This window comes from Pan paniscus, chromosome 17 (assembly GCF_029289425.2).
Source record: "Pan paniscus chromosome 17, NHGRI_mPanPan1-v2.0_pri, whole genome shotgun sequence".
Classification (NCBI taxonomy): Eukaryota; Metazoa; Chordata; class Mammalia; order Primates; family Hominidae; genus Pan; species Pan paniscus.
Window position 1 is genome coordinate 43609782 of NC_073266.2, and position 13530 is coordinate 43623311.

Below are 13530 nucleotides of genomic sequence, written 5' to 3' on the forward strand. Positions count from 1 at the left end.
GAGGTGGAGGTTGCAATGAGCCAAGATCATGCTATTGCACTCCAGCCAGGGCAGCAGAGTGAGACTCTGTCTCAAAAAAAACAAACAAAAAGGCCGGGCGTGGTGGCTCATGCTCGTAATCCCAGCACTTTGGGAGGCCAAGGTGGGTGGATTGCTTGAGGTCAGGAGTTTAAGACCAGCCTGATCAATATGGTGAAACCCTGTCTCTACTAAAAATACAAAAATTAGCTGGGCGTGGTGGTGGGCACATGTAATCCCAGCTACTCAGGAGGCTAAGGCAGGAGAATCGCTTGAACCTGGGAGGCAGAGGTTGCCGTGAGCCAAGATCACACCATTGCACTCTAGCCTGGGTGACAGAGCAAGACTCCATCTAAAAAAAAAAAAAAATTAACAAACAAACAAAAATATCAACATTAACAGGAGTTTAGAATAAGTTGATTCCAATCCTTATGGATGACTTTCAGGAGTTCAAGACTTTAGTGGAGGAAGTCACTGCAGATGTGGTACAAATAGCAAGAGAACTAAAATTAGAAGTGGAGCCTGAATATGCAACTGAATTGCTGCAATCTCGTGATAAAACAGATGATGAGTTGCTTCTTAAAGATGAGAAAAGAATGTGGTTTCTTGGATGAAATCTACTCCTGATTATGATGCTGTAAACATTGTTGAAATAACAACAAAAAATTTAGAGTGTTACATAAATTCAGTTGATAAAGCAGTGACAAGGTTTGAGAGGATTGACTCCAGTTCTGAAAAGTTCAATTGTGAGTAAAATGCTATCAAACAGCATCTCATGCTATAGAGAAATCTTTTGTGAAAGGAAGAGTCTATCAATGTGGCAAACTTCATTGTTGTCTTATTTTAAGAAATTCCCACAGCCACTTCAACCTTCAGCAACCACTACCCTGATGAGTCAGCTCCATCATCAAGACAAGACCCCACCAGCAAAAAGATTACTACTTGCTGGAGGCTTACATGATTGTTAGCATTTTTTAGCAATAAAGTGTTTTCAAATTAAGATATGTTGTTTTTTTAGACATAATGCTATTGCACACTCAATAGACTACCGTATAGTGTAAACATAACTTTAATATGCACTGGGAAACCGAAACATTTATGTGACTCAATATTTGCCTTACTGCTGTGGTCCTGAACCAAATCCACAATTTTTCCAAGGTATGCCCGTATGTGTATTCATAAACAGAGAGAGAATATCAATGTGTAGTCCGTTTTAGTCATTTATTCTGGCTTAAAGCAGCTGTGTCTTTTTACCTTAGATGAAAAATTTAAAAAGAACGTAAAGAATGTTATGTAAAGCTTGTCATTTTCTACAACTATAAACAAAAAATTTACCTTTCACTGTAATCTTAGGCCACCAAAATATGAAGAGAAGTGAGTTTGTCAGTAGTAATATTAAGCACTCTTTCTCCTTCCTCTATTCCTTCTCACCTGGTTTTTGAAGATCTATTAGAAGTTGTTTTTGGCCGGGCGCAGTGGCTCATGCTTGCAATCTCAGCACTTTGGGAGGCCGAGGCGGGTGGATCACCTGAGGTCAGGAGTTCGAGACCAGCCTGACCAACATAGTGAAACCCCATCTCTACTAAAAATATAAAAAATTAGCCGGGCATGGTGGCATGTGCCTGTAATCCCAGCTACTCAGGAGGCTGAGGCAGGAGAATCACTTGAACTCAGGAAGCAAAGGTTGCAGTGTGTCGAGATCGTGCCACTGCACTCCAGCATGGGCGATAGAGCAAGACTCTGTCTCAAAAAAAAAAAAAAAAAAAAAGTTGTTTTTGGCAGCCGGGCACAGTGGCTCATGCATGTAATCCCAGTACTTTGGGAGGCCAAGGCGGGTGGATCACCTGAGGTTAGGAGTTTGAGACCAGCCTAGCCATCATGGTAAAACCCTATCTCTACTAAAAATACAAAAAATTAGCCAGGGGTGGTGGCTGGCACCTGTAATTTCAGCTATTCAGGGGGCTGAGGCAGGAGAATCGCTTGAACCGGGAGACAGAGGTTACAGTGAGCCAAGATCATGCCATTGCACTCCAGCCTGGGCAACAAGAGCGAAACTCCATCTCAAAAAAAAAAAAAAAAAAAAAACAAGTTGTTTTTGGCAGACATTTGAAAATTGTTTCTACTGAAAACTGAAAATTCTCCTTGGAAAAAAATTAGTTCCTATTGACCTGAGGAGAAATTAAGCAGAGGTTAATGTGTTAGAACAAATGCTTTTGTCTATAAGTTAAAACAAAAAAACTCCAACTCATAGTGACTTAAAGAACAAGAAATCGTGTTTTCTCACAGATGAAAGTATAAACCTGCTCCAGACACAGTGTGTTTAACAACACAACGATATTCTCATGGATCTAGATTTTTCCTGTCCCTCCACTCTGCAACTTTGAATATTGGCTTCATCCTAAAGTTAGTTTGTTCTAGTAAGGTTGATTCCTCTCATGACCACCAGAGGCAATCAGAATGATTTATTTTCCTGTTAACCTTTTATAGGAGAGGGAGAACTTCCCTAACTTTGGAATGTAAGTCCTTCCCTTCAATCTGATTGGAAGACTGAAGACATCCTTAGAACAGTCTCCAGAAGATTCTGTTTGCTGGTTGGCTAATGTTAAGCACTGGTATAGAATGGATGTTTGGGGAATCAACCATAATGTATTCTCTAGAAAGTTTTTCAAATGTCTTCACAGTCTGAAATTGCTTAATTGAAAATTATTTTAAAATAGACTTGTGTCTGGTTTTAAACCAGTTTTGCCAAATTTCAATGTATATAGAAATAGTTTCAATTTTGTTTCTTTACAGAGTTTTAATTTGTGGATCTTGAATAACTTATTTGTTTTCATTTTTAATGGACTCCACATGAAAATATTATAAATCCTATTGCATTCTCAATTTTGATAAATCTTTGTGTGGGATACAGTTCAGTGAAGTGATCAAAAATGGAGCTCTGAATGGGCATGGTGGCTCATGCCTGTAATCCCAGCCCTTTGGGAGACCGAGTGGGTGGATCACGAGGTCAGGAGTTCAAGATCAGCCTGGCCAACATAGTGAAACCCCGTCTCTACTAAAAATACACACACACAAAAATTAGCTGGGTGTGTTGGAGGGCACCTGTAGTCCCAGCTACTTGGGAGGCTGAGGCAGGAGAATCACTTGAACCTGGGAGGCAGAGGTTGCAGTGAGCTGAGATCACGCCACTGCACTCTAGCCTGGGCAACACAGGCAGACTCTGTCTCAAAAAAACAAACAAACAAACAAACAAAAAAACGCAAAGTGAGGCTCTAGAGCTACCCTAGTTCAAATTCCAGCTCTACCATTTCCCAGTGTAAACAAATTACTTCTCTGTTTCTGTTTTCTTATCTGTGGATTAATAGCCTTTCCACATATGGTTATGATGAGTACTGTATTATTAAATTAGAAAAACACATAAGATATAAGAAATTTACTGAGTAGTGTAAACCTTTATTATTTGATGCCTCTACCCCTTATTCTTAAGCTGATTTTAGAGGTGGACCGGTTTTCTAGTTATTCTCTGACCTATCCTTGGCAATTCCAGTTGTATCTAAGTTACTAAGAAGTAAATAGTATTTACTAAATATGAAAAACATAAAATCTCTTAATTTTACAAATGTACTTCTTAAATCACTGACTATGTGCTGAAATTTTAACACTTTGACAGGAAATAGCTTGACTTAAGGTATATAAGTAGACTTCTACAACTTCAGTTTCTGGCATTATGCTGGATTAGATAATATAAAAACTCTTCTGCTGTAAAACATGAGGACAATTCTAGATGAAATATAACTAGTTTTTTAAAGACATAGCTGAGCTTCTGCAAGAACTAAAAGAAAATCCCCAGGGACCAAAAATGAAAACTACACTGAAAGCCAGAGGTAAACGTTTGGATTAAACTGCCCTAGAGAAGGATACTTGTCTCCCTAGCCTAGGAAGTTAGACATAAACACCTACTTGGGGCCAGGAATCAGTAGAAAGGTAGAACTTAAAACATTTTCTCATTTAATGCCAGGATTCTTCCATGAAAGGATGGACCAGGCTGGGCACCGTGGTTCATGCCTGTAATCCCAGCACTTTGGGAGGCCAAGGCGGCCAGATCACCTGAGGTCAGCAGTTTGAGATTAGCCTGGCCAACGTGGTGAAAACCCATCTCTACTAAAAATACAAAAAATTAGCCGGGTGTGGTGGTGTGCACCTGTTGTCCCAGCTACTCAGGGGGCTGAGGCAGGAGAATCGCTTGAGCCTAGGGTGGCAGAGGTCGTAGTGAGCTGAGATCACGCCACTGCACTCCAGCCTGGGCGACAGAGCAAGAGTCTGCTTCAAAAAAAGTGAGGTCTGAGCAGTGGCTCACACCTGTAATACCAGCATTTGGGGAGACTGAGGCAGGAGGCTAAGTCCTTACTTATCAATAATAACATTGAATGTAAGTGGACTAAACTCTCCAATGAAAAGTTATAGAATGACTGAATGGATTTAAAAAAAAAAGACCCAATGATCTGTTGACTACGAAAAACATACTTCACCTATAAAGACAAACATAGACTGAAAAAAAGAGATGGAAAAAGATATTTCATGCCAATGGAAACCAAAAAAGAGCCAGAGTCACTATACTTATATCAGACAAAATAGATTTCAAGGCAAAAACTATAAGAAGAGACAAAAAAGGTCACTATATAATGATAAAGGGGTCAGCTCAGCAAGAAGATATAACATTCTTAAATATATATGCACCCAACACCATAGAACCTAGATATATAAAGTAAACATTATTAGAGCTAAAAAAAAAACAGATAGATTCCAGTACAATAATAGCTAGAGTCTTCAACACCCCATTTTCAGCATTGGACAGATCTTCCAGACAGAAAATCAGCAAAGAAACATCAGACTTAAACTGCACTGTAGACCAAATGTATCTAATAGATATTTACAGAACATTTCATCCAACAGCTGCAGAATATGCATTATTCTCCTCAGCATATGGACCATTTTCAAGGATAGACCATATTTAGGTCACAAAATAAGCCTTAAAATATTCAAAAAATTGAAATAATATCAAGCATCATCTCTGACCACAGTGGAAAAAAAAAACTAGAAATCAGTAACTAGAGGAATTTTGGAAACTATACGAATACATGGAAATTAAACAATATGCTCCTGAATGACCAGTGAGTCAATGAAGAAATTAAGAAGAAAATTGAAAATTTTCTTGAAACAAGTGATAATGAAAACCTAACATATCAAAACATATGGAATACAGTGAAAGCATTACAAAGAAGGAGGTTTATAGCTGTAAGTGCCCACATCAAAAAAGGACACCAAAAAACAAAAAAAAATAGAAAGGTGTTCCATGTTCATGGATTGGAAGAATCAATGTTTTTAAAATGTCCATACTACCCAAAGTAATCTACAGATTCAATGCAATCCCTGCCAAAATACCAATGATATTCTTCACAGAAATATAAAAAAAATCATAAAATCTATATAAAAACCTCAAAAGACCCAGAAGAGCCAAAGCTGCCCTAAGCAAAAAGGACAAAACTGAAGGAATCATATTGCCTGACTTCAAATTATGCTACAGAGCTATGGTAACCAAAGCAGCATGGTTCTGGCATAAAGACAGACACATAGATTAATTAAACAAAATGGAGATCCCAGAAACAAATCCACATATATATAGTGAACTCATTTTCGACAGAGGTGCTAAGAACATACACTGGGAAAAAGTTTCTTCAATAAAGGATGCTGGGAAAACTGGATATCCATATGCAGAAGAATGAAACTAGACCCCTATCTCTCACCATATACAAAAAATCAAAAAAGAATGGATTAAAGACTTAAGCCTGTGACCTCAATCTATAAAACTACTACAAGAAAACATTGGAGAAAATCCCCAGGACATTGGTCTGCGCAAAAAATTCTTGAGTAGTACCCTACAAACACAGGCAACCAAAGCAAAAATGGACAAATAGGATCACATCAAGTTAAAGAACTTCTGCACAGCAAAGGAAACAATCAACAAAGTGAGGTGACAGCCCACAGAATGGGAGAAAATATTTGCGAATTTACCCTTCTGACAAGGGTTTAATAACCAGAATGTATAAGGAGCTCAAACAACTCTATAAGAGAAAAAACAATAATCTGATCAAAAAATGGGTGAAGGATTTGAATTTGTATGTCTTCTTTTCTCAAAAGAAGACATACAAATGGCAAACAGGCATATAAAAAGGTGCTTGGGCTGAGCTCTTGCTTGTAATCCCAGCACTTTGGGAGGCCAAGGCAGGAGGATCGCTTGAGCCTAGGAGTTTCAGACCCGCCTGGACAACACAGTGAGACCTTGTCTCTACAAATATAATAATTTAAAAATTAGCCTGATGTGGTGGTGTGCTCCTGTGGTCCCAGCTACTTGGGAAGCTGAGGTGGGAGGATCACTTGAACCTGGGAGGTCAAGGCTGCAGTGAGCCATGATTGTGCCACTGTACTCCATCCTGGGCAACAGAGCAAGACCCCATCTCCAAAAAAAAAGGTGATCAACATCATTGATCATCAGAGAAATGCAAATCAAAACACAATAAAATATCATCTCACCCCAGTTAAAATGGCTTATATCTAATAGACAAGCTACAGCAAATGCTGGTGAGGATATGGAGAAAAGGGAACCCTCATACACTGTTGGTGGGAATGTAAATTAGTACAACCACCATGAAGAATAGTTTGGAGATTCCTCAAAAAACATAAAATAAAAGTACATATGGTCCAGCAATCCCACTACTGGGTGTATACCCAAAAGAAAGGAAATCAGTATATTGAAGAAATAGCTGCACTCCCATGTTAACTGCAGAACTGTTCACAATAGCCAAGATTTGGAATCAACCTTAGGGTCCATCAACAGATGAATGTATGAAGACAATGTGATACTTACACACAATGAAGTACTGTTCTGCCCCCCCAAAAATAATGAGATACTGTCATTTGTAATAACATGGATGGAACTGGAGATCATTATGTTAAATAAGGCAGGCATGGAAAGACAGACATTGCATGTTTTTACTCATTTGTGGAATCTAAAAATCAAAACAATTGAACTCATGGAGATACAGAGTAGAAGGATGGTTACTAGAGGCTGGGAAGGGTAGTGGGGGGCAGGGGCAGGTGGGGATGGTTAATAGGTACAAAAAAATAGAATTTATAAGACCTAGTATTTGATAGCACAACAGGGTAACTATAGTCAATAACAATTTAATTGTACATTTTAAGATAACTAAAAGAGTATAATTGGATTGTTTGTAACACAAAGGATAAATGCTTGAGGGGATGGATACCCCATTCTCCATGATGTGGTTATTATGCATCACATGCCTGTATCAAAATATCTCATGTACCCCATAATATATATACCTACTATGTACTCATAAAAATTAAAAATAATTTTTTGAAAAGGCTTCTTGAGGCTGGGCGCAGTGGCTCATGCCTGTAATCCCAGCATTTTGGGAGGCCGAGACAGGCAAATCGATTGAGCCCAGGAGTTTGAGACCAGCCTGGGCAACATGGCGAAACCCTGTCTCTACAAAAAATACAAAAGTTAGCTGGGCATGGTGGTTCACACCTGTAGCCCCAGCTACTCCGGTTGCTGAGGCGGTAGGATGGCTTGAGCCCAGGAGGCAGAGGTTGCAGTGAGCTGTGATCATGCCGCAGTGCTTCAGCTCTAGGCAGCAGAGCAAGACCCAGTCTCAAAAAGGAAAAAGAAAGTGAAAGACACTTTTTCAAAGGAGGAAATTATTTCTTCCCCAAGTAATACCACATCACTTTATTCAGGTTTGTATTGTAATGATCTATTTATATGCCAGTTTTTTTCCACTAAACTGTGGACTCCTTAATAGCAGGTAAGAATTATATTCTTCCACTTTCAGAGCCCATGGAACTCCTAGTAATTGCTTGATGGGTAAATTCATTTCATAAAATGTTCAAATAATATATTTTATATAGATTATTGACAAATACAGATTTTGTGACACACATCTTTATAGGTGAAATGGAAAGAGTTCTGGAGTTGAAATAAGAATCAGAGACCTAATCTTTAATCCTTCTTTAATCTTTGGCCAAATATAATTTAGCTTTGTGAATCTACGTTTTCTTATATGTAAATTCTAGTGATGGACTAATAGCTAAAATCCTTTACATCTCCAATATCTTTGAAAATTTGCCTTTCCATAAAGTTGATCATTCATTTATCAATTTAATAGATACCTCTTTTCAGTATTAAGATCATTACATTTAGATTTTTGTATATAAATGTATTAACTTCACTGAAGTTAATAATTGCTGTCTTGGCCAGGCACGGTGGCTCAGGCCTGTAATCCCAGCACTTTGGGAGGCTGAGGCGGGCAGATCACTTGAGGTCAGGAGTTCAAGACCAGCCTGGCCAACATGGCAAAACCCTGTCTGTACTGAAAATGCAAATCTCTCTACTAAAAATAACAAAAATCAGTCAGGCATGGTAGCACACACCTGTAGTCCCAGCTACTGAGGAGACTGAGGTGGGAGAATCGCTTGAACCCGGCAGGCAGAGGTTGCAATCACATCACTGCAGTCCAGCCTGGGCGACAGGGTGAGACCCTGTCTGAAAAAAAAAGAAAAAGAAAATGGCAGCCTGGTCTCGAACCCCTGACCTCAACTGATCCACCCACCTCGGCCTCCCAAAGTGCTGGGATTACAGGCCTGAGTCACCAGGTTTGGCCAATAATTGCTGTCTTATAGCCGCAAGCATGTAACCTTGGATCTACTTGTGAACAGTACAACAGAAAATCAAACTACACTGCAAATTCTTAGAAAAATAAAACCTTTTTTGCTTTCTACTTAGACATAAAGTAGCATAAATTATCTTTTCCCATTTCATTTCACTATTCTATAAACTGATCAAATTATTAAACCCTATCAGAGATTCACACAGTCGGGTGCAGTTGGGAGAGTTAAATAATGAGTCTTTGTTCATGAATAAAATTAAGTCTCGCATTAAAATGTTTTTGGGGTTATATGCACATATAGGATATATAACGCAATATCACCTTTTGTCCTGCTTTCTTTTTTAGCACAGTGATAGTAGAAATGTCAGAGATCTGGTTTTGCCCATAATTGTTATTGCTCTTAAACCTCTTGAAATGCTTCATTGTATATTTGAAGTTACAAAATATAAAGTTATACATAGAAAGTATAAATTTATTAAATATTGGAATTCTTCATATTGTAAATATTTAGATATTATTCGTATAACTGACATTTGATCTTTAAATTTTTTTCTCTTTTCAGATGTTTAGTGCAAAAGAAGTTGAATTATATGTAACTGAAATAGAAAAAGAAAAGGAAGAAGCAGAGAAGAAAAAATCAAAGAAATCTGTCTAATTCTTAGGATGACCACTGGGAGGTCTTAATGTTTTGTTTTATTGTACTGTCTGAGGTTGTTTAGTGAAATTTTAGAGGAAAACAGTTATTTTGCAGCATTACATGCAGTACTTGTGTGATGTTTTGAGAATGCCAGATCTGTGGCTGTCTTCATTCTATTACATAGTCAAACATAGGTTTATGTGAAGATTTTCTTTGAAAGGGGATTTCAGTAATTGTTGAGAGCAGTCATAATTCCACATAAGCTTGAGACTCTATAATTTGTCCAGTGTCTTACTTACCTTCATATATGCAAATATAATTAAAAAAAAAATTTTTAATTAAAAAATTTAATAATTTGGTGATGTTTGAATATTGACTGTCAGTTAAGGACATAGCTATTCCAAATAAACTAAATATAATATTGAGCTGCATTTCTCAAAGAATGACAAAAGCATCCTTATACTGATGAGTTCTTAAAATTTTGTCAGAGCCTTCTTCATTTTACAATATTTCGTTATTTTTATTTTACCTTTTTCATTTTACAAGTTGCAATATATTGTTTCGTTCATGGAACAAATATAGGCTGAATTCAAACATGCAATTAAAGCATGGGAAGAGCTTCTAAGGGCATCTTAACAGGATGCTACATGAAAATAAGGAAAGAAATTAATACATATCACTTTTAGTTTAGATTTTTATTTTATCTCAAGTATGTCCAGTGTGTTCGGTTTGTTACATATTCCATGAAATATCTGAGTGTGTATTTTATGATTGGTATTATGGAAGGCTTATTGGGGGAACAAGGAAAATATAAAAAGTGATCTCTGCCCACGGAAAGGATTTAATCCAAATGGTCCACAAGAGGAATGTGCTTAATTCCTACAGTGAGTTTATATTTTTGAAAATAAAAGCTAGTAAATATTCTTTCTGTTGTTTTAATTAATTGTTTATTTATTTCAGAGATGAGGTCTCACTATGTTGCCCAGGCTGGTCTCAAACTCCTGGCTTCAAGCAATCCTCCCACCTCCACCACCCAAAGTGCTGGGATTACAGGCTGAGCCACTGCACCTGGTCTTAATGTTCTTTTTTGAAAACGAGGGGAGAGGTTAAGTTTTTGCAGAGGAATGAAAATAGGAGGGGAAGGCCAGGTGTGGTGGCTCATGCCTGTAATCCCAGCACTTTGGGAGGCTGAGGTGGGCGGACCACTTGAGGCCAGGAGTTCGGAACCAGCCTGGCCAACATGGCGAAACCCCGAGTGGGGCGGGGTTGGTTTTGGGATGAAACTGTTCCACCTCAGATCATCAGGCATTCGATTCTCGTAAGGAGCCCGCAATCCCTTGCATGTGCAGTTCACAGCAGGGTTCACACTCCGATGAGAATCTTTTTTTTTTTTTTTTGAGACGAGTCTCGCTCTGTCACCCAGGCTGGAGTGCAGTGGCGCAATCTCGCTCCCTGCAACCTCCGCCTCTCAGGTTCAAGTGATTCTCCTGCCTCAGCCTCTCAAGCAGCTGGAACTACAGGCATGTGCTATCACGACCAGCTAATTTTTGTATTTTTAGTAGAGTCGGGGTTTCGCCATGTTGGCCAGGCTGGTCTTGAACTCCTGGCCTCAGGTGACCACCCGCCTCGGCCTCCCAAAGTGCTGGGATTACAGGCGTGAGCCACCGTGCCCGGCCTCCTATGAGAATTGTTACTGCCACCACTGATCTCACAGGTGACGGAGCTCATGTGGTAATGCTCGCTCCCCCAACCCCCCTACTCACCTCCTCCTGTGCAGCCGGGTTCCTAACAGGCCACAAGCCGGTACTGATCCACGGCCCTGGGGTTGGGGACCCCCGATCTAAGGGATATGGTTGTAATTCCATCCCTTATTTTTTTACTTGACAAGTACTCATACAATACCACAGTCACTGCATGCCAGACACTGTTTAGATTTCTTGCAAATATTAACATTTATCTTAACAACTCTGAGACAAGTTTTATAATGTATGCCCATGGTGCTGATGCTTATAGTGCTTTGCCACCACAAGTGTCCATCAGAATGGAAACATTTCTCATTGCTCACCAATCTCTCCCTCACAAGGATGTATCATGAGAGGCAAGAGGTTTTTTTGAATCTGACTAGCTTTATTACTCCTGTGACTCAGTTCTTCTTAGTTATCAGAGTCTAATTGGTTTTAGCTCAACTGATTTATTCTACTTTGGAAATCATAGCATTATTTTGGTCAGGTTTCACTGATCCATACAAAACGATTTTCTATTTAATGTGAAGTTCTTTTGTTTGTTTGGTTTTTTGTTTGTTTGTTTTTAGATGAGGCCTCTGTCACCCAGGCTGGAGTAGTGATGCCACCTTGGCTCACTGCAACTTCTGCCTCCCAGGTTCAAGCAATCCTCCCACCTCAGGCTCCTGAGTAGCTGGGACTACAGCTGCTCGCCACCACACCCTGTTAATTTTTTGTACTTTTTAGCAGAGACAGGGTTTTACCATGTTGCGCAGGCTGGACTCGAACTCCTGAAGTCAAGAGATACACCCAACTCGGCCTCCCAAAGTGCTGGGATTACAGGCATGAGCCACTGTGACCAGCCCTAATGTGAAGTTTGAACCAAAAAAAATTCAAACGTTATTGCTATTTAAAATGTTACTTTGGCTGAGCGTGGTGGCTCACGCCTATAATCCCAGCATTTTGGGAGGCCAAGGCGGGTGGATCACCTGATGTCAGGAGTTCACAACCAGCCTGACAAACATGGTGAAACCCTGTCTCTACTAAAAATACAAAAAAAAAAAAAAAAAAAAAAATTAGCCTTGGCCTGGTGCAGTGGCTCACGCCTATAATCCCAGCACTTTGGGAGGCCGAGGTGGGTGGATCACCTGAGGTCAGGAGTTCGAGACCAGCCTGACCAACATGGAGAAACCCCTTCTCTACTGTCTCTACTAAAAATACAAAATTAGCTGGGCGTAGTGGCACAAGCCTGTAATCCCAGCTACTAGGGAGGGTGAGGCAGGAGAATCGCTTGAACCTGGGAGGCGGAGGTTGCAGTGAGCCGAGATCATGCCATTGCACTCCAGCCTGGGTAACAAGAGTGAAACTCCGTCTCAAAAAAAAAACAAAACAAAAGCCAGACCTGGTGGCGCACGCCTGTAATCCCAGCTACTCAGGAGGCTGAGGCAGGAGAATCGCTTGAACCCAGGAGGCAGAGGTGGCAGTGAGCTGAGATTGCACCACTGCACTACAGTCTGGGCAACGAGAGAAACTCCATCTCAAAAAAAAAAAAAAAGTTACTTTTACTGGCCAGGCAAAGTGGCTCATGCCTATAATCCCAGCACTTTGAGAGGCCGAGGTAGGTGGATCGCTTGAGGTCAGGAGTTCAAGACCAGCCTGACCAACATGGCGAAACCTCATCTCTACTAAAAATACAAAAAAATCAGCCAGGCATGGTGGTGCATGCCTGTAGTCCCAGCTACTCAGGAAGCTGAGGCAGGAGAATTGCTTGAACACAGGAGGCGGAGGTTGCAATGAACCGAGATTGAGCCACTGCACTACAGCCTGGGTGATAAAGTGAGACTCTGTCTCAAAAAAATAAAATAAAATAAGACAGGGTGCGGTGGCTCACACCTGTAATCCAGCACTTTGGGAGACTGAGACGGGTGGATCATCTGAGGTCAGCAGTTCAAGACCAGCCTGGCCAACATGGCAAAACCCCATCTCTACTAAAAATTCAAAAAATTAGCTGGGCACGGTGGCGGGTGCCTGTAATCCCGGCTACTCGGGAGGCTGAGGCAGGATAATTGCTTGAACCCGGGAGGCAGAGGTTGCAGTGAGCCAAGATTGTGCCACTGCACTCCAGCCTGGGTGACAGAGTGAGACTCTGTCTCAAAAATAAATTAATTAATTAAATGAAATGTTACTTTTATTTTATTGAGAGAAAAAAACCCCAATATTCAAGTGCTTTATGTTTTTTCTCTCTCATGTCGCCACAGTGAGATGATCACAAATACTTGATTTTAGGAATTACCTAAACAACTTATCTTTCCAGCATTAGATTATGATTAAGTAGGTAGACAGAAAAATCTGTCACTATAGGGATGGAAATGCTGGATAACATCTAACAAATATGCTTTTAAATACA

General features: G+C 39.9%; 1 protein-coding gene across 2 annotated transcripts in view; it reads left to right on the forward strand.

The window, feature by feature from the left end:
- Positions 1–10399, forward strand: part of PSMA8 (proteasome 20S subunit alpha 8) — a 57414-nt gene extending 47015 nt beyond the window's left edge. For both annotated transcript variants that reach the window (XM_008955730.3, XM_003830273.3), the window contains exon 7: positions 9328–10399. In XM_008955730.3, coding sequence (XP_008953978.1) covers positions 9328–9420 — 93 coding nt within the window. In that variant the 3' untranslated portion in view covers positions 9421–10399. The remainder of the gene's footprint in view (positions 1–9327) is intronic.
- The last annotated feature ends 3131 nt before the right edge of the window (positions 10400–13530 follow it).